The sequence below is a fragment of the Bos indicus genome, chromosome 1, assembly GCF_029378745.1.
Source record: "Bos indicus isolate NIAB-ARS_2022 breed Sahiwal x Tharparkar chromosome 1, NIAB-ARS_B.indTharparkar_mat_pri_1.0, whole genome shotgun sequence".
NCBI lineage: Eukaryota > Metazoa > Chordata > Mammalia > Artiodactyla > Bovidae > Bos > Bos indicus.
This window is the reverse complement of record NC_091760.1, coordinates 119,503,239-119,520,009: the sequence shown is the minus strand read 5'-3', so window position 1 is coordinate 119,520,009 and position 16,771 is coordinate 119,503,239. Positions and strand designations below refer to the sequence as shown.

General features: G+C 34.9%; 1 protein-coding gene across 2 annotated transcripts in view; it reads right to left on the bottom strand.

Moving 5' to 3' along the window:
• Positions 1 to 712: 712 nt before the first annotated feature.
• Positions 713 to 16,771, bottom strand: part of HLTF (helicase like transcription factor) — a 63,490-nt gene continuing 47,431 nt past the window's right edge. For both annotated transcript variants that reach the window (XM_019961114.2, XM_019961123.2), the window contains exons 19-25: positions 13,486 to 13,610; positions 12,842 to 13,020; positions 11,580 to 11,705; positions 11,152 to 11,264; positions 10,630 to 10,810; positions 4,968 to 5,048; positions 713 to 2,978 (exon numbers count right to left, since the gene is read on the bottom strand). In XM_019961114.2, the coding sequence (XP_019816673.1) occupies positions 2,826 to 2,978; positions 4,968 to 5,048; positions 10,630 to 10,810; positions 11,152 to 11,264; positions 11,580 to 11,705; positions 12,842 to 13,020; positions 13,486 to 13,610 (958 nt within the window). In that variant the 3' untranslated portion in view covers positions 713 to 2,825. The remainder of the gene's footprint in view (positions 2,979 to 4,967; positions 5,049 to 10,629; positions 10,811 to 11,151; positions 11,265 to 11,579; positions 11,706 to 12,841; positions 13,021 to 13,485; positions 13,611 to 16,771) is intronic.

Sequence of the window (16,771 nt, the reverse complement as noted above, 5' to 3'; positions counted from 1 at the left end):
AACATGTGTATTACCATATGTAAAATAGATCGCCAGTCCAGGTTTGATGCATGAGACAGGGTGTTCAGGGCCGGTGCACTGGGATGACCCTGAGGGATAGGATGGGAGTGTAGTTGGGGGGGCGGAGGGTTCAGGATGGGGAACACATGTACACCCATGGCTGATTCATGTCAATGTATGACAAAAACCACTACAATATTGTAATTAGCCTCCAATTGAAATTAATTTAAAAAACCACACCAGTGAATGCCTTTGATATCCCCCAAAAGAAAATATGCATTACCTGAGTATAATTTTATTGGTACTTAACTGGTTTTAAACATAAGACGATTATTTTCTTGATATTCCCAATCGTGGAGCTGTAAAAAGGGCAAAGTCTATAATCCATAGTGGTATCTAGTATACCACTATACATAGCTGTTATCACAGCTCCTTTTTTTCTGCCTGATGGGAAAATAAAAATAACTGAAACCAATGTTTAAGATCAAGATACTTAAAATTTTAAAATATATACACTGAGTTCTAAACAAGAAAGTCAGTTAAAAAAGGGCAGGAATATGAGTCAATTTTTCTCAGCTACTTGTACTTTTTATGTACTGTCAGTAAAAAATAATTATATAAAATAGACATCTTAACAGAAATATGAGATTTATAAAGATTAAACATTCTTTAAAGAAAAGGTACTCATTAAAATATGGCACTGAGAAAGTAATAATTTTTGAAACTTTTATTAATTTTAAATTTAAAACAAAATCCAGTTTGAACCACAAATGGAAACACAGTATTTTCAAGATATTTCTAAAGCTATTACTCTACATAATAATGAAACAGAGTTAACAGCACAAACATAATGTGAACTTTTCATTCCAGGAGTTTATATATTCTCATAGGACGAATTTGTTTTTTATTTAACACCACTTAATGGAACTATATAAAACCAAAAAGGTATTTTTTAAATGACTTGTCACATGAATGTGTTTAAAAACACAAGTATGTAAATGCTTGGGTAAAGAAGCAGTCTTCACTTTACAGTGAGTTTGTAAGGTTTTGCCTTTGTAAGCAAGGAGAGTAGAGTGTGTTTTTTGCTGCAAACTCTTTTTATACTTAATCTTACAAGAGTACTGGTATATTGAGAACCCGTATATCTATCATGTTTTATGAGATCCTGATCAACTTGATTCTTTGTGCTAGTTCCTCTCTATCACTCCTTATGCTAGTGGACCAACCTCAAATTATAATTCCATTCTCATCGTCGCAGCAAGGTCTATTGGTCCTTTTCATCACCTGCTGCTGAAGAGAAAAAGGCCTGGGAAGATTCTTGCTGTCTAATCCACTGTTCCCTTAGAGCAAAGGATAGGGCTCAGAGAAGGGAAGGATTTAGCTGGTGATAAAATATGTGTTAAATCTAAGATGTGTGCCCTAGAAGACAACCCTGCCTCCAATCTCCTCTTATCTTTCAGTCAAGTCACTTCCAACACTGTAAGTAAAATATAAGGTGTTCTTAAATTTGTGTCATCAAACATGAAGCTTCTCCTGTTACAATTATCAATTTCTTCCTTCTTTGGATTAAAAATAAAGTTTCCCTTAAGGAAAAAACACCACTTACTACCTAACCTGATTGATAAAGTTATAGATTGTTTTAAATATGACTAAAAGAGTTATCAAGAATTCTGTGGCAGCTACTGTTTGATTATTAACAAAAAAGTAGGAAAATGATGACTGATTCTATAAGTAGGTGTAAGGGTGAATTACTCAAGTTCCAAAATCAAACTCTGATTCTAAACATAATACCAAAGAGAATTCTCCATTTAGGGATTAAGATGTCTTTAAAAGTCGAAATAATTTTGGAGGTCATCCAACCCAACTTCCATCCAGATATCATGCCTCTCACATATAGTAGTCTTCTGAATTATAAAAATTTATAAAGTTTTTTTTTAAAGCACATAAATAATATTATCTATATATAGAAATATCTATTCAGCAACTCCATAATTTAAATAGTCAAATCAAACTGGGCAGAACTGGTTCCTTCTCATCCCCACAGACTGTATTTACACACTAACACATCAAGTTACATTTAAATAAAAAGAATAGTACCACCTGACTAAATGGAGAGAATTCTGCTCTAACACAAACCCTAATTTTTTTTCATGAACATAAAATTGTAAGTCTTATTTGAATTTTTGAATTTTCTTATTTGAATTTCTCTCAATGATACTGTGAAAGAAAAATAAACCAAAACACACACACATATATGAACAAAACCAAACAAAAACCAGGTAACTTGCTAACCTGGACTTTGGTCTCTCATGTAATGTTCTGGAATGCATATATGGTTTTCAAAGGTCCAATAAAATCAATCTCTTGTCTAGTCTGTGTACATATTAATCGTTTACAAGGATTGTGAATCCACAGCATCACAAATGGGAGGCTTTGGTGACTAACCAAATGTGTCAACATAGAAAATAACTCTCTATTTGGTCAAAGTATAAAAGGTTTGACTTTTTTGGAAATATGAAAAAGCTGAGTACTTGGGAGATACATGAAAATACTCAGCATAGATAATATGAAAAGTTGAATAAAAGTAACTTTTTCTCCCAAAAAAATTATTTTAGGCCACGGCATATAACAGAACTTATTGCTATTTGAAATATCATTAAAAATAGGTTCATATATAGAAGGCGATTAGTAATACCTCTTCACTAATATAAAATATGCCCCCTTTAGCAGACATACTCTAGATATAATTTCTAGAACTGCATTTTTCTCATTTCTAAAACTTGTGTATGTATCTGATTAAACTGAGCTTACCAAATTCCACAAATTTATAAATCAATTAAAGTTCTGATTTCATTGATTTTAGCTTGTTTCATTTCACTCGCATTTGTTTTCTTAGTTCCAAAGGCTCCAGCTGCAAGTTCTCTCTTCGTGTTTTGTATTTTCAGCATGTTTTCTTCAACAGAATCCTTCACAATGAACTGTAAAAAGAAAAACAAAGTTAAATTGGTTAGGTACTTTATAGGTCACAATACTTAAATTCTTTAATTAAAAAACTGAGACCTAATGAAAATAATGCCCTACTCTAAAGGAATCTGCTTCCTTATAGTATTATGTAGCTGTCAAAAATGATCAATAGTAATCTATTACAAACTGTTTCACTATCCCTCTTTTCCTCAATATACAGTGGTAATATTAGAATATGGTATGATAGCTAGAGATGAGTGCCATTTTCCCCTATTACTCAGTGTATTTCTCCTGTATAAAGAATATAGCTATAAGGACATGTTATAACTCTATCATCAGATAAGAGCAACATATAAAAAAAGCAAACTTTATGGACAACACTGTAGCTGGAATATTAGCAAAATAAATTCAGCATATTTAAAAAGCCAAGTAAGATTTTCCCAGAAAGAATATACCTTCATCTGGCATAATTCAGAAAATTAAAAGAGAAAAAATGTGATCATCTCAATAAATACCAAAGAAGAATGTGATAAAGTTCAATATTTATTCCTGACTAAAAACTTTGATTTTAAAAAGAATCCTCATTAACCTAGAAATAAATGTCCTCAATATCATTAAGGACATCTACTAGAAACTTACCAAGAACACCATACTTAATGTAAAACAATAAAAGTATTTCCAACAAAGATAGGAACAAGTCAAGAATGACTACTATCACTACTACTATTTAACACTGTACAAGAGGTCCCAGTTACTGTAATGACAAATTGTGTTATAAAATGTTACCAAGTTCTTATATGGGAACACTCCTGATTTATAAAGAATACAGTTTTCAAATTAATCATAAATTTAGTAAATCCCAAACAAGATTTTTTAAATGGGATTCGGTAATCCAAATCCAAAGTTCAATTCATGACTAAATCATAAAAACCAACACAATTTTCAAAAAGAAGGGTAGTGAGAGCACTATGCTCTATTAGATATCAAGGCATACTTTATAAAACCATAGAAATTATTAAAGTAACATTGTCCTGGGAACAGGAAAAGAGATCAATGAAATGGAACAGAGTCCAGAAAGAGACCCATGTAATATATATGAATTTATGAAGACGTGACATTTCAAATTGGTAGGAAAAAAAAGATGGGACTTAAAAATGGTAATGTAACAAATGATTCTTCATTTGAAAACAAGAAAGTTAGATCCATATCATGAATCATAAACAAAAAGTAAAATATTTCAAAAGAATCAGAACTACATGAGATTTTGGGGGGTAACATTTTCCAAATTTTGAATATGACAATTTTTATTGATATTTTTATAAAACACTACTTCCAGTGGTAGATCAGATGATAAAGAATCCACCTGCAATGCAGGAGACCTGGGTTCGATCCCTGGGTTGGGAAGATCCCCTGTAGGAGGGCATGGCAACCCACTCCAGTATTCTTGCCTGGAATATCCCCATGGACAGAGGAGCCTGGCAGACTACAGTCCATGGGGTTGCACAGAGTCAGACACAACTAAGAGACTAAGCACAGCACCCCTCCAGTTTATATAACTTACAGAAGATTCATTTTTAAAATTTGAAGATAAAAGTCTTCTGTTCTAAGCAAGACCTCAAAAATCCAGGAGATATAAAGAAAAAGGCTGCCATATTTTAAATCATAAAAATTTCTAAACTTTCATGACAAAAAAACACAAAGTTCAAAGATAAACAAGAGCCTGGGATAAAAAATTTTCAATACATACAACAAAACATTTAAAACCAGAATTTATAAAGTCCTTTATACTATAAAACTGTATTTGTCTTTATGAAAACTTGGCAAAAGATATAAGCAAGCAATTCACATAAAAACAAAATTAACAAGACCAGAATAAAGATGTCCCTTATAGTTTGCTCCGCATAATTCTATTTCAATATTTTATAACAATAAACTCACACACTATTTATGTAGTTTTTAAAATCTTACAACCTAATTTTAAAATAGGTATCTTAAAAACTCACTTTTGTGATAATAACTTCTTGCTTCTGGCCAAGTCTATGGCATCTGTCAAAGCACTGATCTTCAGCAGCTGGATTCCAGGCCTAGTAAGAACATGAATTGCATCACTACCACCTAGTCTGTATGTGTTCTATACAAGTCCTTTTGTTGCAGTATTATTCATTCACCTTTTACTGACTGAAATCTTTCTGAATGAATTCAGATAATGACAATACTAATAAATGTTCTGGGAACAAAACAATCCACACACACCCCTGACTGCCTTCCCCAATCACTACTATGATAGGCAGGTGTTCTCTCCCCTGTCATTTCACTCCACTGCCTCCAGTATCTAAGTAAGGGTCTGAAAAATAGAAATCATACAGTATAAATGATTGTTGAGTAGTCAACTAATATCTTTCCAGTTTCTTATCAACCCACTTTCAAGTCAAACTATATTTGCTTAACAGAGGAAGGTTATACATGCTCCGAAATAATTTACATCAGAAAAGACAGGTGAGTCCATTTAATGAAAAAGTTTTCTCCCTTTTTGCTGGTCTTTGTTCTTTTTCTTTCATTTTCCTCCACTCATTATGTAAAAAGTACAAAAAAAGATTTCAGGAGTAGTCAAAAGTCCTAAAAATTATTTAAGACTTTGCAATATAATTTTCAGTATATATATTTGAAATCAGTTTGACTTCAAAACTGATCTAAGAAAGTAACATTAGCTAATTAACATAAGCATTATCATAGGGACTCTCTTATGGTAAAGAATAAAACAATGGAGCACTGAAAAGGGAAGAATAAGCAAGAAGGATATCAAAGAGCTTTTCAGTCTAGAAGATAGGAGTCAAGTGGTTTTGAAATAATATGAATTGTCAGGGTGGGATCATTAAATTTTAAACTAAACTATGGAATGATTCTTGAAGCTGAAAATAGGGTTTTTGGAGAAAAGGAAAATTTATACAACAAAGTACCAACGGAAAACAGAAACAGAATCATAAATGAGTAAGTAGATGACAAGTTCACAGTACAATTTATACTTAGGAAGTTATTTTCTTCTTTTTAAAGTTCCCTTGAGATCACGGAGTGGGGTGCCATTGCCTTCTCTTGAGATCACAGTAATCCAAGTCTATGCCCCAACCAGTAAAGGTGAAGAAGCTGAAGTTGAATGGTTCTATGAAGACCTGCAAGACCTTTTAGAACTAACACCCAAAAAAGATGTCCTTTTCATTATAGGGGACTGGAATGCAAAAGTAGGAAGTCAAGAAACACCTGGAGTAACAAGCAAATTTCGCCTTGGAATACGGAATGAAGCAGGGCAAAGACTAATAGAGTTTTGCAAAGAAAATGCACTGGTCATAGCAAACACCCTCTTCCAACAACACAAGAGAAGACTCTACACATGGACATCACCAGATGGTCAACACCGAAATCAGACCGATTATATTCTTTGCAGCCAAAGATGGAGAAGCTCTATACAGTCAACAAAAACAAGACCAGGAGCTGACTGTGGCTCAGATCATGAACTTATTGCCAAATTCAGACTTAAATTGAAGAAAGTAGGGAAAAACCACTAGACCATTCAGGTATGACCTAAATCAAATCCTTTATGATTATACAGTGGAAGTGAGAAATAGATTTAAGGGACTAGATCTGATAGATAAAGTACCTGATGAACTATGGAGAGAGATTCATGACACTGTACAGGAGACAAGGATCAAGACCATCCCCATGGAAAAGAAATGCAAAAAAGCAAAATGGCTGTCTGGGGAGGCCTTACAAATAGCTGTGAAAAGAAGAGAAGTGAAAAGCAAAGGAGAAAAGGAAAGATATAAGCATCTGAATGCAGAGTTTTAAAGAATAGCAAGAAGAGATAAGAGAGCCTTCCTCAGCAATCAATGCAAAGAAATAGAGGAAAACAACAGAATGGGAAAGACTAGAGATCTCAAGAAAATTATAGAGATACCAAGGGAACATTTCATGCAAAGATGGGCTCAATAGAGGACAGAAATGGTAGGGACCTAACAGAAGCAGAAGATATTAAGAAGAGGTGGCAGGAATACACAGAAGAACTATACAAAAAAGATTTTCATGACCAAGATAATCACAATGGTGTGATCACTCACCTAGAGCCAGACATCCTGGAATGTGAAGTCAAGTGGGCCTTAGAAAGCATCACTATGAACAAAGCTAGTGGAGGTGATGGAATTCCAGTTGAGCTATTTCAAATCCTGAAACATGATGCTGTCAAAGTGCTGCACTCAATATGCCAGCAAATTTGGAAAACTCAGCAGTGGCCACAGGACTGGAAAAGGTCAGTTTTAATTCCAATCCCAAAGAAAGGCAATGCCAAAGAAGGCTCAAACTACCGCACAATTGCACTCATCTCACACACTAGTAAAGTAATGCTCAAAATTCTCCAAGCCAGGCTTCAACAATACGTGAACCGTGAACTTCCAGATGCTCAAGCTGGTTTTAGAAACAGCAGAGGAACCAGAGATAAAATTGCCAACATCCGCTGGATCATCGAAAAAGCAAGAGAGTTCCAGAAAAATATCTATTTCTGCTTTATTGACTATGCCAAAGCCTCTGACTGTGTGGATCACAATGAACTGTGGAAAATTCTGAAAGAGATGGGAATACCAGACCACCTGACCTGCCTCTTGAGAAACCTATATGCAGGTCAGGAAGCAACAGTTAGAACTGGACATGGAACAACAGACTGGTTCCAAATAGGGAAAGGAGGATGTCAAGGCTGTATATTGTCACCCTGCTTATTTAACTTATATGCAGAGTACATCATGAGAAACGCTGTACTGGAAGAAGCACAAGCTGCAATCAAGATTGCCGGGAGAAATATTAATAACCTCAGATATGCAGATGACACCACCCTTAATGGCAGAAAAGTGAAGAGTAACTAAAAAGTCTCTTGATGAAAGTGAAAGTGGAGAGTGAAAAAGTTGGCTTAAAGCTCTACATTCAGAAAACGAAGATCATGGCATCTGGTCCCATCACTTCATGGGAAATAGATGAGGAATCAGTGGAAACGGTGTCAGACTATTTTTTTGGGCTCCAAAATCACTGCAGATGGTGACTGCAGCCATGAAATTAAAAGACGCTTACTCCTTGGAAGAAAAGTTATGACCAACCTAGATAGCATATTCAAAAGCAGAGACATTACTTTGCCAACAAAGGTCCGTCTAGTCAAGGCTATGGTTTTTCCAGTGGTCATGTATGGATGTGAGAGTTGGACTGTGAAGAAGGCTGAGCGCCGAAGAATTGATGCTTTTGAACTGTGGTGTTGGAGAAGACTCTTGAGAGTCCCTTGGACTGCAAGGAGATCCAACCAATCCATTCTGAAGGAGATCAGCCCTGGGAGTTCTTTGGAAGGAATGATGCTAAAGCTGAAACTCCAGTACTTTGGCCACCTCATGCAAAGAGTTGACTCATTGGAAAAGACTCTGATGCTGGGAGGGATTGAGGGCAGGAGAAGAAGGGGACGACAGAGGATTTGATGGCTGGATGGCATCACTGACTCGATGGACGTGAGTCTCAGTGAACTCCGGAAGTTGGTGATGGACAGGGAGGCCTGGCGTGCTGCGATTCATGGGGTCGCAAAGAGTCGTACACGACTGAGCGATTGAACTGAACTGAACTGAACTGAACTGAGATCTAGAGAAAAGGAGATTTTTTTAACTATTAACTTGCTATAATTTGATTTTGGGATTGTTTTTTGGTATAGAAGTTAGATTTAAAGGACTTATGTAGCTTATGATTTTCTAAAACTGAGAGTCATATTCTGTGAATATTTTGTAGTTTGCAACTGGACACACTTTAAAATCATCATACTAAAGGCCAGATAAAATGTTCCTTTCTGCTGTCTGTATTTTGTCTAGAAACCTCATGGTGAAATGGCAGTATATAACAAGTATGACTAAGATGTATAATAAAATTTACCTCATGGTAATAGAAAACTGACAGCTCCCATTCTCACAGGCAGTGATGAAGGAAGCAATTAACTTTATCAAAAGTTCATAATGAAATATCAAAATTTATCTTATCTTTTATATAATACTCCATAAAGATGTAAAACATTTTCATGAGCAATTTTTTTCCCACTGAATCTTATTTTTTGGGGACCTGGCTTTTGTTTTAAAGTTAGAAACAATATTTGAAACTTAAAATGTTCAATGAAAAACAATCAACTTACTATGAAACTATTAACATTCTGTAAGTTTTCTAAAACTATAACAGTTCAAAGAGTTTAGTCTCTGGTCAACTTTATAATAATAATTAAATTACTGTATTTGGTATTAACAACCTCTTTCTTATCAAGTACTAAGATTATAACCAAAGAAAAAAAAAATTGGGAATTTGTTCCAAAAATCAGCTTCTAGAATTATTATCTATAGTTACAATGCATAGTTTATATAATAACCATAATACCAGAACTCCAGCAGATATTTAAAACTTCATCCACAGAACTAAGGCAAGAAAATACAATACACTGCCATCCCCATGGCATTAACATGAAATCCATGAATGCCTGAGTATGGCTTATGGCTGTGATATTACTGGAAAGGTTACCCTCAGGTGAGAAAAAAAAAAAACCTTGGTAACAGGTATATGCTTCAACTAGATTGTGTATCCAGAATAATTCAAAATTTGGATCTTAGTAAAATTTCTTTGTTATGAATTTTCTGAGTTTCAGGCAGCAAGTTAAAACTACAAACCTTAATTAAGTCTGTGGTTACACAGAAATAGAACAGGGTTTCCTCTAGGCAAAACAGAACACAATACAAATTAGAAACTGAATTAGTTCAGAGGGTTTCCAGTCCAAAAAAGCCCTTTGTACAATCAAGAAAAAGTGCTCCTATGGGGATGCAACTCTAAGTCACACAGTTTGATGAGTCAAGTTCAGAGTGAATTTTAGCTCCCACTCTATCCCTAGGCCTGTTTCACACACAGTGACTGAACTGTATCAGACATTAAAATTTACCCAAAACATTCCGTTAATGTTATTTGTTTCTAAATTGTGATGCTGGACTACCTGCACCCATATAAAAATGCAGTTTCCTGGGTCTCATCTAGGAACTCCTAAATTTGAGGACAGAGGTCAAGCTGTATTTCTTAATTCTTATGCACATTAAAGCTTGAGACTATTAGTACCATGATGGTGGCTACTTTGTCTATTCTGTTTATAGCCAGATTCCACATCTGGAAGATTCCCTGATACAAAATAGGATCTCATTATTCATGGGCCAAATCAATGAAAACACTTCCCTAAAGCATTAGACATAACAGAATATATTCTGTATATAGAAGAACAGTAGAAAAGCACAGCACAGTACTTATGAACATGGACTCAGATCCTGATTTGTGTATTACTAGCTGTGTGATAGGGCAAGTTATTTCACATCTCAGTTTCAGTCTCCTCACCTGTAAAATAGGGATAAGTAACAAGATCTACTCACAGAGATGTTGTGAGAATTTCAGTTGATTTATGTGAAGCACTTAAAGAGAAAGCCCTCAAAACACATTTCCTAAGTTATTATCTATTTCTAAAGTTTGCCTAAGCATTTTCACAATCAGTTACAACTATAAAGGTCTTTTAAAAAAATAAACAAAAAACTATTTGGTAAAGAGGTAGTAACAGATCAAAAAGTCTATAAAATTACTTACTGGATCCATTAAAAAAACTCGAGAAGCTGCAGAAAGATTCAAACCAACTCCACCTGCTTTTAAGGACAGAAGCATTATAGTTGGAGACCCTGCTTCAGTGTTTTGAAAACACTGAATTGATTCAACTCTTTTTTTTTGGGCCATGGAACCATCCAAACGAGTAAATACAAATCCAGAGGCTCTAATGGAGGGGACAAAAGAGACAAGTAAGTTACTACACTATAAAAACATGTTAAGTAATTGTAATCTTTTCATTAAACCAATTTTTTCATTCATTTCTTCTGACAAATATGTACTAATCATCTACTAATATGTCAGGCTCTACAGTCAACGTTTTTTCCTATAAATTCAAGACTTAAACTTTAAAATTCTAAGTTCTCAAGAATATTCTTTATTGTTACTGTTATTTTAGATGGATGAATAAAACTGCTAAAACAGAAATAATGTGTTTTTTTTGTGATTCAAATTAAAACATTTATATAAAATCCTTTTGCTCAAAGTGAAAAACACTGTTTAACTTACCTGAGGGGTGTTTCTATTAAAGACAGAAATGTTGTAAACTGAGAAACAACTAAACTTTTTATGTTGGGGTTCTTCTTTCTTAAATCGATCAATGCATGCATTAGAGCATTAATCTGAAAAAAATTAGGACACCCATTAGGTTCCATTTTAAATGGGAAGAGAAAGGTTCTGACATATTATAACCTCCCCAAAATGCAAATGTAAAAGATCACTAATTTTTTTAAAAAATTGAGACTATCATATTTTTCATAATCTGAACCCTTTCTCTCTCCCCTTAAATTCACCACTAGATATAAACAAAAAGCCAGTAACCACCAACAAAGTATAATGCTCAAGTGACAAGATTAAAAGCAGAATTATTATTTTTAAATATGATTATTTATATAAACATAAAACAAACATTGAAATATTTGCACATGTATATTTACCTTCGAACTGGATGTCCATTCCATATTAGACTTTTTCTCAGTGTTGCATGCCAATTCTTCTGGAGGACATTCTATTAAACTGTCTCCATGTATATCATTTCTGCATAAAGGGCATTTAGCATGAGGCTATATAAGAAAGAACAAAGTACGAGTGACACTTAACAAAGGAACAGAAATGTAAATTTACCTAAAACGTTTAAAAGGCAAGGTAAATTCCATATCCCTAATAGTCAGCATTTTATTAAACCTTTTATTAGATTCATCCATTTGAGATAAATCTGTACATGCTGAACTCCAGGCAGATATAATGTTCTAATGTAGGAAGTGGGATTGGTAAGAGAGCAAAAGTAGGTAATCCTGACAAGCAGCAAGAGCTTGAAACAATAAATATTATTTTCAGCCAAATAAAGAAACTATGAGTAACAGTTTCTTGAGCTAATTAAAATTCAGCATACTAACTGAAACTATTCTTTAGAAGAAAAACAATTCCTTCTTAATAGCTTATAAAGTAGTTCAGATGTGTTAAGTCCTAGCAGGTTCATTCAAAGCAGTTGTCTGGCATACTAATAAGATTATCTCTAAAAGAACTACATACCAAATACCATTACAATACAAAAGATTCTGAAAATATGTACAATCAAGAGGTGCATTTTCCCCTGTATGTATATTACCTCTCCATAAAAATGTTTAAAAAAATTATACTTTAAAAGGATTGCTTAAAGGATTATTCCACTTCATATAAATTTAGACCTACCTAGACATAACAGTCCAATAGCCATGGCATGGCAACTAAGCTGTTTGAATATGGCAAAGACAAATTGAGATGTGCTTTAAGTGCACAATACCACTGAATTTTGAACTCCTAAGTTTAAAAAAAATCATATAAGGCATCTCATTAATAATTTTTATATTTTAGATATACTGGATAAATAAAAATGCATTATAAAAATTGATCTGTTTTACTAGAAAATTTTAAATTACCTTTGTGTCTCACATTATAAGTCTATTTCTTAGAAATGATCTGAAGAGTAAGTAGAATTAAAACACTGACTGTGAAATATACCTCCAAAGCTATGTCTTTTTATATGACAAGAGTTTAGTTACATGAAATATAAACACTGATAAAATTAACTATAAAAGGTGCACTAGCAAACCCAAATGAAAAACTCCTTATAGTCTTTGTTGGGCTTGGGTTTTCACTATACTCATCACTGGAACTCCACACCATCAAACACGGAATTTGTACTAGGCATAAAACTCACCTGCTCATTCTGAATGACTTGGCAAATACAAGGTTTACAGAAGACATGTGCACAATGTGTTATGACAGGGGCCATTAAAGAATCCAAGCAAATTGCACATTCTTCATCAGAACCTGAGCTCAGAATTAACTTCATCTTCTTTATTAACTTCTTTCGTAGTTCTTCAGGTGTATCATTCCCTAGAGAAAAGGCTGAATAATTAATTTCAGAGGAAGACTTGTAATACGACTAGACAATCTTAATCCTCCTTATATAGGGTAAAGTTTTGCTTGGGTAGTTCTTAGTCTTTTATTTTTTTATCATAGGTAAAAAGCATGACTTAAATTTGAATTTTTAAGAAAAATTCAGAAGTTCCACATAACATACCTTACACAGAAACAATATTATAACACAATCTGCAGGTACTACCATAGAATAAAAGGCAATTTGATCCTTTCTTCTAAGACTATCATTGGAAAACCTGGAAAACCTCATTAATATTCCATTTCATTGTTAAAGAGGTTTTTGAGTATATTTCCAGTTCAGTCCTATACTAAAAATCAATGTTCATTTGACAAACCAAATTTAGGCCACATGAACAATTTCTTATTTTGACTTAAATATCTCTAATAAATATAATGTGTAAACCAATCACATTTACCTACCTGAAGGACCACTGGAAGACACTGCATTTGCAAGAAGATGTGTATGACAACAAATCTGCCGCAATCTAAGCAAAAGACCCAGGACATCTGCATAGTGTGCAAGGACAGTCCCTTCATTAAAATACCTAGAGGTAAAAATGTTAAATACTATGAAGGCCTCTAAAAATAGTATTTCCTATTCTAAAACAGCACACACACACACACAAATAGCATTGTTCTCTTCTTCCCTAGAAATCACTTCAAAACAAGAATGGAAAACAGAAAAGTAAACTCTTACCTTTAATGAAACCATGAGATTTACACCAATAAAGCAAAGTATATGAGAAATGGCTGCAAACTACAGGTAATGTCAAATAGGAAGATAATGAGAGAGATGACTGCAGATCTCAAGCAGACCTGCCAGAGCACAATTCTTCAAAATAGGCAGCATGCCCTAAGGAGAAAACCACCATCTCTTACATGCAGAAACAAAAATAGGGTGCATGGCTCATGGTTTGAACATCCCAGGACAAGTTTATACCAGGACAGAGGGAAGACAAACTGAATAAGGAAACACACTCACCTAGTGTGTGTGTTTGTTTTTTTTCCAGAAAATACTACAAGCACAGCATTCCATATCATAGGGAACCCTAAAGCTTCTGATCTCTGTTGAAAGAACTCACATGTAACACCCTGAGTCATAATTAAATAGGATATATTTCCTACCAGTCAAAGATACAGCTATGATTCCTATCCCTTTGTATGATGAATCTCTTGCAAAAAGCTAGTCCAGAAAGAACTCAGGACATTCATATAAGAGTAATAATCAGCACAGATCAAGGGAGAAAGAAAACTCACCAGAAAAAAGTTTCCATAGAACAAATTAAAAATTATGACCAAGAATTCTGCCATGATAATACCACTCGATAAAACAGTTCCTCCTAAAAAAACACCAATAGCTTAAGGCAGAGACAAAACTTTGAAAAGGTATGGCAAAACAAAACAGAGATCAAAAACGAGCCTGGTACAGCTAAAGAGTGAGAAAGAGAAAAGTGAACTATCAGAGAAGGCCACAGCAAAGCCAGCATAAAAGAGACTGTGTGGGTATGTGCTCAGTCGCTTCAGTTATGTCTGACTCTTTGTGACCATATGGACAGTAGCCCACCAGGCTCCTCTGTCGATGGGATTCTCCAGGCAAGAATACTGGAGTGGGTTACCATGGCCCCCTCCAGGGATTCTTCCCCATACAGGTATCAAACCCCTGTCTCCTTCATTGCAGGTGGATTCTTTACCACTGAGCCACTGGACTAGCCATTGATAAAAACACAGGAAAGAATGTGGGAAACAGGATTGAAAAAAAGCAAAATTAAACAGAAAGATATAAAAGATTAGAGTAAAATGATACCTATGAAAAAACAAAGACTATCCAACCTACACAGAGAGAAATAAAATGATGGAGCAGAAAGCAATATTTAAGAAAACTTTCCCAAAGTGGGGTACAGGGGTACCTGGAGTCTACAGATTTAAATGGTACCATCTGTTCCAGGGGAAAAAAAAAAATCAACAGAGAGAGGTCCTCGTGAAATTGCTGGACTTTTCTTAAAAATAAAATCAAGGTTTTCAAGGGAAAGATTCAATATAAAATATAGAAAAAAGACAATAAAGTTTCTGAAGGAAGAATGAGTGATCCAAAAATTATATACCATTATATAACAAGGCAATCTGATATTTAAGTATTAAGGCAATAGAAGAAATATAGCCTAAGGGTTAAGAGGACAGACTTCAGAGCTAAACTATCTGAATTCAAAACCTGACTCTCAGTTTAACTGTGAAACCTTGGGCAGGTTTCTCAACCTGTGCCTTGAGCTTCCTCAGTTGTAACAGTGGCATAATACATACCTAATAGGATTGCTATATTAAAAAAGTTACCACATGCAAAGCATTTACAATGGTGCGGAACTACAATGAACGATATATATGTGCTAATATTGTTTGTAAGGGTAGTATTATGGCAACAAATGCTTCTCAGTATTCAGGAATACAGGCTTCCCAGGTGGCACAGTAGTAAAGAATCCACCCGCCAATGCAGGAGACGCAGGAAACTTGGGTTTGATCTCTGGGTCGGGAAGAACCCCTGGAGCAGGAGATGGCTACCCACTCCAGTATTCTTGCCCGGGCGTTCTACACAGTCCATGGAGTCACAAAGAGTCAAATGCAACTGAGCACGCACACAACAACAACAATGCAAGAACAGGCAATATAAAGATTAAACTTACAAATTCTAGAATCAAACTGCCTGAGTTTAAGCACCAGCTCTGTCACTAGCTGTGTGACACAAGGTAAGTCAACTAACTGCCTCCATGCCTCAGATTCTTCCTCAGTACAATGTAGGTAATCTTTGTACTGACTTAATAGAACTGCTGTGAATTAATACACATAAAGCACTCTCAGATGCATTAACACCTAGTAACTGCTCAATGTTTGTAAATGTATTACCTATTAAGATATTTTTAAAATACTTATTTAAGAACAGTTTCAATAAAGTTGTTTTTTTTTTCAATCTTTCAAACACAATAACATTTACCAATAGTCTAACTACTTCCTGGCATCACTTCTTACACTGAAAATCATTATTTCAGTTTAAGAAATTCCTTTTGAGTGCCAGATACTGAAGTAGAAGCCTCCTCCTACCTCACCAGCTACTTCTGTCTTGTTAGAACTCTTCTCTAACTTCACTCACTCTCTTGGTGACCTTATCCAGTCCCGTGGCTTTAATTATCATTTACACACAGGTGACTTTCAAATGTGTATCAAACCAAGATAATTCCTATGAACTCTAACCTCATATCCAACTGAGTATGTGACATCTCCACTTGGAAAACACACAGGGATCACAGAATCAATGTGTCCAAAGTGGAGTTTCTCATTTTCCCTGAAAAAATTCTGCTCCTCCCATAGATATATTCTGCAAATGGCAATTTCATCCTTCTAGTCACTCATGTGAAAAACCTTGCAGTAATCTTCCACTTCTCTCACACCCCACACTATATAAATCAGCAAGTTCTGTTGGCTCTCCCTTCAAAATATAACAAAACCTAGGCATTTCTCACCCTCCTCATCACTACTACTGCAGTAAAAAAACACCATCATCTCTTACTTTGATTACTGCCACTGTTCTCCCTGTGCTCACTCGCTTCAGTCATGTCTGACTCTTTGCAACCCTATGGACGGTAGCCCACCAGGCTCCTCTGTTCATGGGGATTCTTCAGGCAAGAATACTGGAGTGAGTTGCCCTGCCCTCCTCCAG